The 15,125-nt window shown below is 57.3% G+C and overlaps 1 protein-coding gene across 1 annotated transcript; it reads right to left on the bottom strand.

Moving 5' to 3' along the window:
• Positions 1–7,906: 7,906 nt before the first annotated feature.
• LOC144297561 (keratin, type II microfibrillar, component 7C) lies at positions 7,907–14,200 on the bottom strand. The gene is made up of 9 exons (XM_077871834.1): positions 13,735–14,200; positions 11,950–12,158; positions 10,861–10,921; positions 10,638–10,733; positions 10,262–10,426; positions 9,937–10,062; positions 9,480–9,700; positions 8,775–8,806; positions 7,907–8,331 (listed from the first exon to the last, which is right to left on the bottom strand). The coding sequence occupies exons 1-9, from the start codon at positions 14,116–14,118 to the stop codon at positions 8,162–8,164; spliced, it is 1,464 nt and encodes a 487-aa protein (XP_077727960.1). The 5' UTR covers positions 14,119–14,200; the 3' UTR covers positions 7,907–8,161.
• Positions 14,201–15,125: the final 925 nt, after the last annotated feature.

Below are 15,125 nucleotides of genomic sequence, written 5' to 3'. Positions count from 1 at the left end.
TCCACTTACCTGCTAGCACTGCTGCCCCTCTGGCCTTGAGCCACCTAAGCCTTGGGAAAATGAAAGAACAGCATGGACGCGCGGCATCTGGTGTGATCGTGGATTTCTCTAGACCAAGGTGTCTCAGCTTCAGCAGTACTGGCATTTGGGGCTGGGGCAGTCTTTGTTGGGGGTCTGTCCTGTGCGTTGTAGGATGCTTGGCAGCATCACTGGCATCTGCGCACCGGACGCCCGGGCCACGCCTCTCCCCCGCCCCCACCAATTGTGACAACCAAAAATGTCTCTATCTTTTTTATTTTTTATTTTATTTATTTTTCTTTACTTTTTTTTTTTTTCAAAAATGTCTCTAGAAACGACCAACTATGCCTTAGGCATTCTCAACTGGGGTGATTTTGTTCCCCTCTCCCCGGGGCATTCCTGGACGGGAAGGAGCAGAGGAAAGGCGTGAAGATGACAATGGAAGGAAGGAGTGTGAGACAAGCCATGTGGGGGGAGAGGAAGGGCATTGGGCTCAGAGGCAGGAGGAGGCTCCTAATTCAGAGTCTTGACCCTGCCACTTCCCAGACGTGGGGCTTAGGGCAAAGTCCTTCTATGGTCTGAGCTTCAGTTACTTTGGCTATACAGTGAAGGCGATTGGATAATATTCCTAAGGTCCCTTCTGGCTTCCAAAGTGAGATTATGTATTTAAAAGGATGTTGTTAAGGGCTCAGCGGTTCAGCGCCGCCTTCAGCCCAGGTTGTGATCCTGGAGACCCGGGATCGAGTCCCACATCGGGCTCCCAGCGTGGAGCCTGCTTCTCCCTCTGCCTGTGTCTCTACCTCTCTCTCTCTCATGAATAAATAAATAAAATCTTAAAAAAAAAAGGATGTTGTTAATACAGACCTATGTTTGAATGTTGGTTCAGCCATTTACTTCCTCCGTAATGGGGCAAGTCACTAACCTCATTCACCTGTAGCTTTTTCATCTGTAAATGGAATAATGACACCTGCTGGGCTGTAGTCAGATATTTGTTGCTTGTGACAAAGCCCTCCGAAGAAATTTAGAGGCTTAACACAATACGGGCATCCTCTGCGTTTTGAAAGTCTGTGTTACACGGTTTCCCTTTTACAAAGGACATAGACAGTAGTACTTGTTTTCACTGATTGAAAGGGAAAAAAAAAGGGTGAAAAGCAAATATAGCATTCAGCACGTGTTTTACAGCCAGCTGTTACAGGGGCGGCGCACAACCCAGCAGCAAGAGGGGTGTCCCCTGAGCCCCCTCCCCGGGAACTACACTCAGCATCTCCTGTTAGCATCAGCTGTTAGAGCTTTGAACCACGTCTGAGAGCATCTGGGCTTTATCTCCGTTTATTTTGCACACTCTTTGCAAAATGTATCCTAAGGTAGCAGAAAAGCCTAACAGGGGTTGGTTTTTTTTTTTTTTTTGAGTCTGGGATGCTTATAAAATTTTTCCATATACATTAGTGGTAAACACTTCTTCACTTTTTTTTTGAATTATTCTTTTTTTTAATAAATTAATTTTTTATTGGTGTTCAATTTACCAACATATAGAATAACACCCAGTGCTCATCCCGTCAAGTGTCCCCCTCAGTGCCCGTCACCCACTCACCCCCACCCCCCGCCCTCCTCCCCTAACACTTCTTCACTTAATGTCACATCAGCTTATGAAATGTTTCCTAGGAATGCTCTGTGTTCGGATAGCGGGAGACCATGATTCCCCATCGCTCATGATTGTGGGCTTGCTGGGAAGTTCCTCTCCTTTCTGTGCTGCTGTGTGGGGTGTAGGATGTCTGTGAGGTCCAAAACAGTCTCCTCGCACATGGCTGGGAGCCCAGCGAGAGGTATTGAGCTGAGTTCTGGAGAGACGTGGTGCTGCAGGAATCTGCCAAGAGGAGGACACTGGAACCTGGAAGGAAACCCCCTTCCTCCTGCACCATCTTTCCAGCACCCTCTACTGACAAAGCCCAATGTCGTGTCAGCTGATGAAAAGCACTTAAAAGGCCCGTCTAAATGTCCACAGAGCGGGCAATGATGGATATGAATCGGGAGCTGAGAGACCATAAATTGATGATTGGCTTACAGGGACTTGGTTCTCTTCTGTATGAACCTCCGCCATGTGCTCCTTGGGCTTCCCCGCAGGAACGGTTCCTAGAAGAATGAAGCAAGGAAGCAGAAATTACCAGTCCCCTACAGGCCTGACCTCAGAAGGTCACTTCCACCATGTTCTATCGGCCAAACCTGTCACAGGTTTGATTCAAGGGAAGGGGAATCGGGCTCCATCTCTTGATGGCTTCTTGTGCAGGGAAGAAAGAATGATTGGTCCCGCGGCGCACTTGCTGGCCACAACCCTTCATGTCTCCCCTGCAAAGAACGTGTGCTCGCCCCCTCCCAAATCCTGCAAAGTTTCATCGTGTTGTGGCATCAACTTGAGGTTCAGGATCTCACTATTTGGATCAGATCCGAGTATGCACAGGCTCTTGGGACGTGGTTCCCTTGTTGCAGCTCCCCGCCGTGGTTTACCTCAGTCTGAAGGCCTGTGTTTTTATGGCCACCACACACCTGTCACGTATGGCGGGATAGGGATCGCATCGCCACATTAGTCGCTCCCGTTAGAGGGAGGAAAAGCTGGGGGCACTTAGAAGTCGCGGGTTCAAAGCAGTTCTGAGTAGAGTCAGGCAGGCACTGCTAACCCCTCCCGTTGTAGGGGCAGGGAGCGTGTTTCATCAGTGCCTACTTTTGTTCCCTAGAAGTGGTCGTCCTCTGTTCTTGGCTCTATCCTTTGGAATCTTGGTTCCCTTTTCTGAATTATTCTTCCTTTTCCATGATAAGTGGGCCATGTTTTCTTAGCCTGCTTCCTGTCTGTAGGAGGGCAGGTGCCCAGAGGCTCATTTCCATTTTGAGCCATTTCTGTTCCTTCAGGTGAGAACTGCTAAAATTCTTTATAAAAATGTTGTTTCTGGTGTATCAAATGATAGCAGACTTCCTTAGATAAAAAGCTATCCCCATAAATATTTTTGAGATAGGGTCCTCTCACCCTTGGGCTGTGAGTCCTAATGCTTGGGGACGACACCGAAGATTCTCGGAAGCCCTGCTGCTTAGGAGGAGGATCTATAAAGTTGCCTTCAAGATTCTCAGAAAACTTTTGGTCGGCTGAGTGAGTCTAAGAGACTCTGAATTAAGTCTTTCTGAGATCTCAGCGAAGGGTCCAACAGCTGCAGTCTTTGACTTTGACATGAGGGCATGGTTTACTAGCAGTGCTTTGTGTGTGATCTTTGCTCTGAGGCCTGCTCGTTCGTTCTTTCTTTCTTTCTTTCTTTCTTTCTTTCTTTCTTTCTTTCTTTCTTTCTCTTTCTTTCTTTCTTTCTTTCTTTCTTTCTTTCTTTCTCTTTCTTTCTTTCTTTCTTTCTTTCTTTCTTTCTCTTTCTTTCTTTCTTTCTTTCTTTCTTTCTTTCTTTCTTTCTCTTTCTTTCTTTCTTTTCTTTCATTTTCATCAGATTTTATGTATTTATTCACGAGAGACACGCAGAGAGAGGCAGAGACACAGGCAGAGGGAGAAGCAGGCTCCATGCAGGGAGCCCGACGTGGGACTCGATCCCAGGACCCCGGGATCATGGCCTGAGCCAAAGGCAGATGCTCAACCACTGAGCCACCCAAATGTCCCTCTGAGGCCCTTTCTTACCCTGAGAACCTTTGGCTGATTGGAAAGACCGTCTCCGTCTCCATTATTCTTCTGAATTGTGCTAAGAAGCTAATCATTTCCTTCTCTAGCCCTCTGTCTCCTCTTATATTTTATTTTTTTATTTTTTCCTCTTATATTTTATCGTAGGTGGCTGGGGGAAGCCAGTGGCATTCTCATCATTCTCCTGGAAACCTTAGCCAGGTCCACAAATCCATTCGATGTCCTTTTTTGTCTTCCTTGTCACCACAGGCCAGAGTACTGCCAAACCCGTCACCACTACGTAACACGTGTCACCTTTTACAGCATCTACTAATAACTTCCTCATTGTCCTTCCAGCAGCCTTCACCAATGACCTCCTTAAGGACATCCAGAGTCAGCCTGGTGCCCGGTCCCCAAACCAGTTGTAACCAAACTCAAGTTCGTTTGCCCAACGAGCCGCAAAGCCGACCGTTGAGACACAGAGCACGCAGCAAGGAAAAGGTCTATTCGAGAGGCAGCCAAACAAGGAGACGGGATGGCAAGCCTCCAACCCTCCTCTCTGAAGGGGGAGAGGACACGTTTGTCTACAATCATAGGAGCTGAGATTATATACATCTTCACGGAAAGGGCAGGGGAACCTATGACTAGTCGGAAAACAGGTGGAGCACGCGCACCGAGCAATCGTAGACGGGACATACATACCATGCTCACTTTGGGGCGGGCACTTAATATCAGCAGGAGGCAAAATTTAGCTCCTGCCGTTAGGCGTTAAGTGGTTGTCTCAGGACAAAGGAGAAGGGTCTATAGGTGTGGTCCGAGAGCCCTACAGACTGGACGGGCTCCTTGTCTCGGGTAAGGAAGCGGGGCCTTGCTGCGTCCCAGGCTGGACCCCTAGCGGTTGACCTGGAGTCCAGGCTTCTGCAGAGACAGCTCGTGGATTTGCCAGTGGGATCTGAGAAGACACAGTGGCTGATCAGGGAGAAACAGTTCCCTGTGAAGAACAAGCTTTACGTTTTCTGTGAGTTTCGATCTCGGGATCTCTGTGGGGCACAGTTTCGTGACGTCACGGGGTTTAGATTTTCCTACAGTAGCGCCGACTTCCAGGTACCGGTTTCTTCACTTATCTATTGCTGTACAAAAATAGCCCCCAACCTAGCAGCTTAAAACAATGCTCTTCCTCACGATCGTGTAGTTTGACTGGATGATTCTTCTGCTTCCTATTATCGGCCGGGGCTCCGGGATGTCCAGGATGGCTTCGCTCACGTGGTTGACCTTGGTGTGGGCTCAGCTGGGGCTGGTGGCCAGGAGCCTCCCTCTGCTCCCCTCCACGTGCTGCTGGTTCTCCTAAGGCTGGGGGTGCGGTTGATGGCACAGAAGCCCCACGATGTCATTTCTACCGCATCGTATTGGTCAAAGCAGTCGCAGGGCCAGCCCAGACCCAGGGAAGGGGAAATAAGCTCCAGGTCTGAGATGAGGGGTGGCTGGCGCAGGGAGGGAGTGAGTAGCTGGGGGCCGCTTCTGACGATAGCTGCCACGAGGGCATTAAATGAGACCCTACAGATAAAAGGCCAGAGTGCGGCACATAACCAATACTCAACAGCTGCTGTTATCATTGTTGTTATTTCTGTGACTGTGGCACCACAACAGCCCAGCATCCCGAGCCTTTAAATAGCAGGAGGCAGGAGGCCTGGGGTGCAGGAGGGAGAAGGTTGGGTGAATGAGGAAAGCCCGACCAAGGGCGAATAAAAGCTTTCCTGGGGTGGAGTTGGGGTTGGGGCAGGAGTGGGCCATGGAGGAGAGTATGGACAGGAAGGGCTCATCTCAAGCTTTCCGAGGGCTCCAGAGAGCAGTCTCCCTCCTCCCCACCAGCCTGAGGACTTAATAGAGTTCCTGGATGTTTCCATGCTCTTTCTCCAGCCCACCTCTTTGGATGCTCTACCCCTATGTCCAGAACACATCTCTTCCTCCTGGTTAACTCCTTACTTATGTTTGCTTTTTTGCTGTAAAGTATTAACTTCCTGGAGGACAGGCATCCGTGGTGATTTCCGTCACGTATACGAACCCAGGCTTGTATAACAGTACTCGGTGCATGTTAGGTGCTCAATAATTATTTGTTGATAGAATAAATCAACTCCTGTTCTTCCTTTAGGCCTCAGCTTCAATATTTTCAGGAAGTAACCAGATTTCCCTGGTTAATAATCCTCCAGCCATGCTTCTCCTCTCCTCCTTGTACCAAGGCCCAGGCCTCTCTGTGGCTGCACCTCTTGCTTATGGAGGGGTGGCGGTGGCGGCAGAGGAGGTGGGGCTCAGAGGCTCAGGAAAGGAGGCTCTAGTAGTTGGAGAGCATGCACTGTCGGTCCTGCCTGGCACCTCAAGCTGATAGGGTGGAAGGAAGGTGCATCGCGTCCAAAGGCATGGAGTCTCCCTGGGATACCCCGGTGGCACCTGGATGACCTGCCAAGACCGGAAGTCCTTACAGTGTTTTCCTTAAGTCCCTGGGAGGGGAGTGTTAGGATTCCAGAGCGGAGCTTAGAGTCATTGCCCAAGAAAGAAGGTCAGATGGAGAGGCCCTTGCAGAGCCCCTGGGCCAGCCCTCACTTGACGCATGCTCAGGACATCTTGAGCCAGAGGAGGGGAGGAAGACCGAGGCGGTGGGGAGTGCTGAGAGGCAGAGACCAGTCAGAGCCAGATACTGGTATGTACCAGAGGGGTACACCACGTTCAGGAGTCTGGACTTCATCCCGAGGGCAGTGGGGACCCGCTGAAAGGTCAGACTGGTGCTTTGTAAAGCCCCCTGGCTGCCGTGTTGTGTGGGTTGGCAGGGGGATGAGCAGCAGCGCTCTGGCAAGATGGTGGGGCCAGAATGTGGGTGGTGGCGGCGGAGAGAGACAGAGAGGAAAGAGACGGACTGGGTGGGGGTGCTTAGGAGGTAAAAGAGGAGAGCACTTGGGGGTTAGGTTGAGGGTAGATCATAGGTCTGGGCAACGGTGTTGATGACCTTGCCGGGGGACAGAGAGGGGGTCCCGGTGGAGAGTGTGGAGTAGCGAGTGCAGCTGGAAGGTCTGTTGGGTAGAGGCAGCTGCGGGAGACCCAGTGGAGATGTGAGTGGGAACTGGGGCAAGCGGGTCTGAAGCTGGGGAGTGAGGTCAGGCAGCCGGCGTGTCGGGAGGCACAAGTGCGGGTGGAGGATTTGAACCAGGAAGGCCGTTAACCCATTAACCGTGGGGGCAACTGAAGGCCAGAGACTGATGTCGTTGCCCGGGCCGTGTGTGCAGAGGGGTGAGAGAAGGGCCCCAGGGCCCTGGAACGGTCCAGGGCCAGGTTGTCTGGATGAGGGACATGAGCCAGGGAGCAGCGCAGCCTGGGAGCTGCTGAGGACCTGGGAGAAGGCAGAATCAGGAGAACAAGGCAGTGGAGGCCCGAGACGCTGGGCAAGGAGGGTGTGACGGAAGGTAGGAGGGGCTCCTAGGACAGCGTGGGGAGATGGGTAGGCAGGAGTGGGGCTGGGGCCCACGGAGGGCTGATCCAGGCCTGGTTCCTCCTGAATGGGGCTAGGGGCTTCTCAAGGTTTTCCTCCTGAGAACTCCCGGACTCTTCCTGAACTGAGACCGGGGGAGTCCGGGCCACGCAGGGGGCGGGGGAGCCCTCTCAGCCTTGGGACTGAAGCTCTGAGGCGCCTGAGGAGGAGAGCAGGGGCGCGGGGAGCTGAGAAAGTGGGTGCGCGGTGTCCTCTCGCCAGCTACGGGGCTTTCGAGGAGGCTGTCCCGGCTGTGCCACCCACGGGGCCGGGAGGGGCAAGAGGTGGGTGTCAAGGTCTCATCTGCCCTTGGTTGATGGGCAGCAGTGGGCGTGGGACGGGCTGGGTCTGGAATGACCCGGGGCGGCCGCCGAGTGGTGACTGCGTGTGGTCGTGGGGACGGGAGACAGCGACGGATGCCAAGAAAACGGGGTGTCTGTGCGGGGGAAGGAGGCTAAGGCCACACGCACACGCTCCACCCGCAGAGCGGTGGAGCTCCCCGGCCTCCCTTGGCTCCCTCCAGACCCAGTCAGAGGAGTAAGTCCCAGACTCCCCGGCCGACAGGTGTGACTCGGTCCCGGGTGCTGCACCCGTGGGCACTGCCTGGCCGGGGGAGGGCGGCTCTGGGGAAGGCCCCGCAGGTGTGCGGCTGGGATGCTCAAGTGGCGCTGGTGCTCATGGGTCGGCGGACACGGGCTCGCTCGGGGAAAGCAAGGTGCACAGCACAGAAGGCGGGTCCCCCAGTTTATTGGGACAACAGGAGACAAGAGACCAGAGAGGCGGGCGGGAAGGGGGTGGGCATCAGCCGTGCTCCTTCGGGGGCAGGAGAGCCCTTCTCCGCGCGAGGGGCCTGCAGCCAAGGCAGCCGTGGGCCGAGGTGAGCGGAGGAGCCGCGGGGGGCGTCTTCTCAGAACCCGAGGGGGAGAGCCCCACAGCGGGCGCGTCCGGCAGGCAGGGGGGCTTCTCCGGCTCTATGGGGGGGCTGCCTAACACCGCCCTCCGCAGGTGGTGTTCAGCGGGCCGCAGGGCGCGCACATGCCCGTGCTCACCGCCACGTTCCCGGTGCACGGGGCGCTGCACACGCTGCCAGTCACGGGCCGGGAGCCCGACACGCAGAGGTCACCGCACACGACCCCGCCCCGGGAGCTGCTGACGCCTGCAGGAACGGGGCAAGTCAGGAGGCCGGGCTGGTGGCCTCTCTGACCTGCCTGACCCTCCAGGGAAGGACACAGAGGGCCTCGAGCTGTACTTCTGGGGGCGTGGAAGAAACCTGACCCCACAGCCAGGAGCCCTGGCTTCTGAGACTCCTGCTCTGCGACCTTGGGCAAGTCCCTTCCTCTGTCTGGGCCTCGGCTTCACGTCTCAGGTTCCTTCCTGCGGCGACCTGGTGTGCTTCCCCTTCCCCGATCCCCGACAGGCTGTCCGGTTCTCCCTGCGAGCTAACCGTAGTCCCTCCTCCTGCACTACCCACCTACTCCCATTTACTGGGCGAATGATTGGAAGCGCTGCCCCCACCCCAGAGCGTTTCTATACACTCGTAGCCAGAACATTCTTGTCGCCCAACATACAATTTTCCCTCCCAGGGCTCAAGATACTTACAGACATTCACAGCTCCAACACCTTCACACAGCCTGAGTGGAGAAAAGGGAAGAAAGGGGAAGAGAAAAGAAGTCACAGTGAGATCCTCGAATCCACTGCGCGCCGGAACGGACCATCTCAGGTCTATTTCCGGCCTCTATTCACGCCTTCGTGTAACTTTTCAAAAGCACCGTTCGGGCCACTGCAGCAATGTCAGGCCACACTGTGTTTGGCAAGCAGAGTATGGGCTGGATTGAGCTCTTAAAAGGCTCCAAGGCTCCTCGGCTGGCTGCCTTTGTGCAGGGCACAACCTGAACAACCGCACATGGCACACGTGGAAGGGGAAGGCTCTGCGGGGCAGTCACATGAGGCCAGGGTCCCAGTTTGGCCAGTTTGGCCTGCCGCTGGGCAAGGTGACCTCCTAGAAACCAGGCAGGGAGACTGTGCAAGACTTGGGGATGGCGTGACTTGAGGAATGAGAGTGGGTGTCTGTCTAGGTGTCCAGCTGCTGTCCTAGCAAGGACCTGGGTTCTCTGGGACTCAAGACCTCACAGTGACACTAGTCTTCATTTTTACCCCTGCTGTATGCTATGTCCAAGGTTCAGTCTTTTCAGATCTGGGATTCCAAGACCCCAGAGTCTGGCCTGGGGTCAGTTCTCGGGGCTGATTGGGATATGGGCAGATCGACGCAGGTGTAATTCCTGGGGAGGCTGGGTTGGGCCTCACCTGTGCTCCTCGCCCTCCAGCAGCCGCCTGTAGGTGGCGATCTCGATGTCCAGGCCCAGCTTGGAGTTCATCACCTCCTGGTACTCCTTGACCAGGCAGGCCATGTCTTGCTTGGCCTTCTGCAGGGCGGCCTCCAGCTCGGCCAGCTTGCAGCGGGCGTCGGTGAGGGCCGCCTCGCCCTGCTGCTCCGCCTGCGTCACGGCGGCCTCCAGCTTGGTGTTCTGGGGGCGCAGAGAACAGGGTGCTATGGTCCCGGGTCTCTCTCTCCATTTCCTGGATGTGTCTGGTCGCTCCCAGCTCCAACCCCCCCCCAAAAGGCCTCTCCCTTCATCAGCCGGGTCCCCCCAAGGGCCACAACCAGGGCCTCTAGCCAGGCACATGGGCTCGGGCGTGAGTGGGGTGGTCCCTGGGGCACACACTGCCTGGGCGGCCCTGGGACGCTCAACGTGAGCCCTACCTGGCACTTGGCGTTCTCGACCTCAGCCGTCAGCCTCTGGATCATGCGGTTGAGCTCGTTGATCTCCTCCTTGGTGCGGCGCAGGGTCTCCCCGTGCCGGATCACCGTGGCCTTCATCTCCTCACACTGTGTGTGTGTGTAGGGGGGGCACAGGGGCTCCTGAGGCTCAGGACGGGTCATCCCGCTGAGCCCCACACCTTGCACAACTGCCACCCCAACCCGAGGGCTGCCTGCCCTTCCCTCGTCCATCCCAGCTGGACAAATCCCAAAGCCCTTTCAGCATCCCTCCTTCTGGGGCTCTGGCAGGGGGAGGCTGGGCCCCGACCTTGCTGCGGTACCAGGACTCGGCCTCAGCCCGGCTGCGGCTGGCGATGTCGTCGTACTGGGCCTTGATCTCGGCCACGATGCAGTCCATGTTCAGGTCCCGGCTGTTGTCCATCTTGACGATGACCGAGGTGTCTGAGATGTGGGCGTGGAGGACGCGGATCTCCTGCGGGGGCGGGGGGAGGATGGAGGATCTTGTTTGCACCCCAGCCTCTCCCAGCACGTGTGGACCCAACCCTCCCTGGTCTCCCGCCCCTGCTCCCACTATAGCCCCATGGACTGCAGGCCTCAGCCCGATCCCAGGCCAACCAGTCCCAGGCCAGGGCCCCCTCTTCCAGGCTGGCTGCCAGTTCTCTGCCTGGACCACGGCCCCTCACCTCCTCATACAGGCGCCGCAGGAAGTCGATCTCCTCGGTCAGGGCCTCGGCGTTGGCCTCCAGGTCTGACTTGCGGAGGTAGGCGCAGTCCACCTCCTGCGTGGGGTTCAGAGGGCTGTGAGGCCAGCCGTGCTCAGGGCACCGCGAGGCAGGGTGGCCTTGGCGGGGCAGCCAGGAGGGGTGGCCGGGGACTCAGGGTGGGGGCTGGGCCTCGGGCACTCACCTTCTTTAGGGCCACAAACTCGTTCTCGGCGGTGGCCCGAAGTGCGACTTCTTCTTCATACCTGAGGTGGGCGGGAAGGACAGGAGCCCGTCTGAGCACCTCTCTGCTTGGCCCCGAAGCGTGTGTGCCGAGGAGCTTGATCCCCAGACCCCCTCCCTGGTCACCCCCCACCTCCGAATGAAATGGGGCAGGATGAAATCCTGGCCAGGCCTGCTGAGGTCCAGCAGGGAGCCGAAGTCCCCACGTGCATATCACCCCTGAGCTCCTCAGTGGGGATGGGAAGCGAGAGCCGGAACTTGAGCGTGCACATGCGTGTGCATGTGCACGTGCGTGTGCAGAGGGCCGGGGAGTGGGAGGTGCCTGTGTCCTCACCCCCATCTGCATTTCCTCTCTTCTGACCCCTGCCCCTTGCCCCTGGCTTTGCTCCAGGTCGTGGGGTGCCCCCCTCTGTCACTCCTCTCCTGGACTCAGCCAACCAGGAGTCAACCTGCCACTTCCTCCTGCTGGGGGGCTGGGGGGCCCCGGCCAGCTCAGAGCCCGACGTGGGGAGCACGGTGGCCTGGGAAGTTCAGGGCAGAGAGTGTTGCTGAAGGAAGCCACTCGGCCCCCCGGGAACCAGCTTCTTACACGGAGAGTACCCTGTGTGCACCCTCCACGTCACGTGTCACACTCTCTAACTGATGGCCTATGTCTGTGACTCGGCCACACCTGCCTCCCGGCAGACGGGAAGCCCCCCAGGACGGGCACTACAGCTACTGCCCGCCCCTGGATTGCTGGCAGCCTTCTCCACGTCCGGCCGGCACCCTGCAGACACTGCTAGTTGAGAGGCCTAAGGATGTGACGACGGAGGAAGGGAGACATCATTCCCGGACCCGCTGATAGGAAGGCAGGGGGAGCTCTGTCCCCCAGGGGGCCAGCACCCTCCGCAGGCCGCGCGAGCCTTGGGGAAGGCAGAGAGGGCAGGTTCTTTCCCAGCCTCGGGCAGAGGCCCGGCCTCAGACCCAGACATGCCCCTGCTGCCCGCCCCCCTCCCAAGTGCTGGGAGCTTCTTTCAAACCCTTTCCCGCGCCGGCGCCTTCCAGCACTCACTTCTTCTTGTAGCCCTCCATCACCTCCTGGACGTGGTTGAGCTCAGAGGCCAGCCTCCCGCTGTCGGCCTCCACGCACTCGGCCTCCCGCCTCAGCGTCTCGATGTAGCCCTCGAACAGGGGCTCCAGGTTGCTCTCGCAGCACTTGCGGTTCTGGTAGAACTGCCACTTGGTCTCCAGCAGCTTGTTCTGCTGCTCCAGGAAGCGCACCTGCCACCCAGAGGCAGAGCCTGAGAATCTCTTCTTACAGGATCGGGGTGAGGGTGGGAGGGGGGGGGTGGGGAAGAGGTGGGGAGGCCGGGTCCCAGCCCCAGGACCTGCGGGTCCCCAACTCTAAGACGTAGCAGGTGTATGTCAAAGCCACAGCAGGGCTTGATCGGCGCATCTGGAAGTCCTTCCTGAGAGCTCGCTACAGTCTTTTCTAGGCAATTACCTGGTGCCATGAGAAGAGCCAAACTACACAGAGTCCAGGTTCTGCTGCTACTTGCTAAGAGCACGTCCTCGGGCAGGGCATGTCTCCCCTCCGCCAGGCGGGAGGTTCATGCTCTCCTCACCAAGTGGCTTTAATGAGCCCTGGCATGAAAGGGCGCCTGCGTGCTGGGCAGTGGCTACACCAGGTCAGGTGCGGCCGTCAGCATGCAGATGAGCGGGCCGCCCTTTCTAGAAAGGCAGCCTGCAAAAGGTGAAAAATAAGGCCTGTGCCAATTATGGAGACCTTGCAGCAACCGTGCAATTAGGATAATAGCTCCCCTTGGGACATTAGTGCGAGAATGCTCTGGGCACCGACCCTTTTCCTTTTACAGACGTGGAACTGGAGGTCCAGGGACCTGAGGTGTCCCCTAAGGTGTCACAGTAGCAGAGGGAAGACTCACACTCTGACCGTTTGCACCCCCCCTCCGGGGGCTCTTCTCTCACTATAACAATAACGATGGACCATTGGGCCCCAGGAAAATGGGATGTCCCTCTGCCTGCCGCCAGGCTGGCCCGGCTGGCCCTCCTCCTCCTCCCGATCCCCTCGTCTAGAAACGTTGCCACAGCCCTGACCAGTCCTTTCCTATGCCCTCCGTGGTGCTTCCTGTTGTTAGGAATTTCAGACTTGTTGGGTCCTTCCTGCCTGGGAGTCCTCTCCCTCTGTCCCTCGTGCCACTGCCCCGTTTCCCCAATTTGCTGGGGGAGGTGGCTGCAGACTTGCACCGGACACTGGCACCTGCAGGTGGCTTACGACGTGTCCTGACCATTTCCTGTCTGCTCCGCACGAGGCCCAGAGGGTGGGGACTGTAGCCACTGTTCATCCCTGGAACCCGAGCCCCAGACCCGGACAAAGCACCAAAGCATCCTGGGCCCCCGCTCAACGGCCGGGGAACCACCTGGCGGAGAAACGGCGCCTGTGACCCTGACCCAGGACACCCCAGGCCGTCTGCAGCGTTAACTCGCAGGCCTGCCCTCGGCATGGGGCGGTGGAAGGGGCCTGCCTTCCTGCAGGAACAGCTGTTTGACTGCAAACGGGTCGCATCCCCCCGCGACAGCCCTGTGCTCCCCAGGAGACGTTGCTGCTTCTGCTTCCTGCTTACAGGTTTCCTGGGTGCCCTCCCCGTCAGACCGGCAGCCCCGATCCTATTCTCGTCCTTCCGTCCATGTCCTGGGCGCATGACTGACTCTTCCTTTTGGACTGGACGGGTTGGGGGGGGTTGTCTATGGGCAAACAAACGGCTCTGACTCCCTCCTCGGTGCCTGGCCTGAGTGTGAGCATGGGTGGGGCCCGGGAAGGGTGACCAGGGACACCCACCTTGTCGATGAAGGCGGCGAACCTGCTGTTGAGGCACTTGATCTGCTCCTTCTCCTCGTGCTTGACGCACTGCGCGTTGGGGTCGATCTCCAGGTTGAGGGGCGTCAGGAGGCTCTCGTTGACCGACACGGTGGTGATGCAGGGCGGGCTGGGCCCGCACACGCCGCCCGAGCGGTAGCCGAAGCTGCGGCCGCAGGAGCCGGCGCGGAAGGCCCCGCAGACGCTGCGGCTGCCGAAGCCCCCGGTGAGGCCGCGGTAGCAGGAGACGCCGCGGTAGGGGGCGGCCGTGATGCAGCAGCGGCCGGGCCGGGGCCCGCAGGCCGAGGCGCAGCTCAAGGTCCTGGGGCCGAATCCGCAGCCCACGTTGCTGAAGCCACAGGTCATACTGGAGACGGGAAGGTGTCTGGACAGTGGAGAAGCTGGCAGAGGAAGGAGCCAGAGGCTTGTACTCCCTGGGCTGTGGCAGGCCCTTTTATGCACCACTGGCACTGGCATTAAAAGGGGCAGCAGGGTGACAATAGCTGCATTTTATTGGCTTGGCATCATCCCGGCCTCTTAAGAGCCAACCCGGCTTGCCTCTTCAGGGTAGCTGTGTCAACAATCCACAGCCACAGGCCTGTTTCATCTTCAAAGCTGTTAACAAGCTTCCTCATTGCCTCTCCCCCTCCCATTGCTACTGGAAGCAGAGAAAGGGAAGGGGTCCTGGAAGCCTCAGCTGGGCTCCACGCTCTGACCACTGGGAATGGGCACAGTGACTGGGGGGAGCCTGTTCCCTGAGCCTTCTCTGGAAGGGGCATCACCGGGCTGTGGGCCCCAGACCTGTGACCTGGCCTCAGGCTGCATGTCGCAAGCCCCCTGTTGTTCTGGGAGGCTTCTCCGCCTGCCTCTGTCTCTCTGAAGCACATCCCGTTGTCCACTGTCAATCTCAGCCTCTCCTGACCTGTTCCTACCCAGAGTCTAGTCAGGGGTGGCAGTGGAGGTGGAGGTTTGGGAGGTAGCATAATCTTTGCACTTTGGATATTCCTAGGAAGACAAGCCAGGGCATGCTAGATGGGATGTAGGAGAAACTGAGTCCGAGAGTCCATGAGACACCCAAGACTATTCTCCAGAGTTCTGGGCCTCGTTGCTGGGGGACTAGTAGGGGGGCAGGATTGGGAGCATGGAATTTCCCAGAGCTACAGAGATGAATTGGGGAAGACTACTTGGAGGTGGGTTGAAGCAGGACTGGGGGAGTGTGGGGTAGGGTTGGGAGGACATGAGAAAGGAGGCCGGCTCCCATTTGGAGACTAGACTGGGTAATCATGCATTCTTTCGTTCATTCAGAAAATTCTTTTTTTTTTTTTTTTAAGATTTTTATTTATTCATTCACATTCAAGAAACAGAGTGGGAGG

The sequence above is a fragment of the Canis aureus genome, chromosome 25 (genome assembly GCF_053574225.1).
Source record: "Canis aureus isolate CA01 chromosome 25, VMU_Caureus_v.1.0, whole genome shotgun sequence".
NCBI classification, from domain to species: domain Eukaryota; kingdom Metazoa; phylum Chordata; class Mammalia; order Carnivora; family Canidae; genus Canis; species Canis aureus.
Note: the sequence above shows the minus strand (reverse complement) of the source record. Positions and strands in the feature narration are given on the sequence as shown.

Bases quoted from the DNA above. Each gene is read 5' to 3' on its own strand.
- LOC144297561 (XM_077871834.1), bottom strand. From the start codon at position 14,118: ATGACCTGTGGCTTCAGCAACGTGGGCTGCGGATTCGGCCCCAGGACC. The intron at 10,427-10,637 runs GTGAGGGGCCGT...CCGCCCCCGCAG, and splicing joins TGCGGCGCCTGTATGAGGAG to GAGATCCGCGTCCTCCACGC. The intron at 9,701-9,936 runs GTAGGGCTCACG...CTGCGCCCCCAG, and splicing joins TCGAGAACGCCAAGTGCCAG to AACACCAAGCTGGAGGCCGC.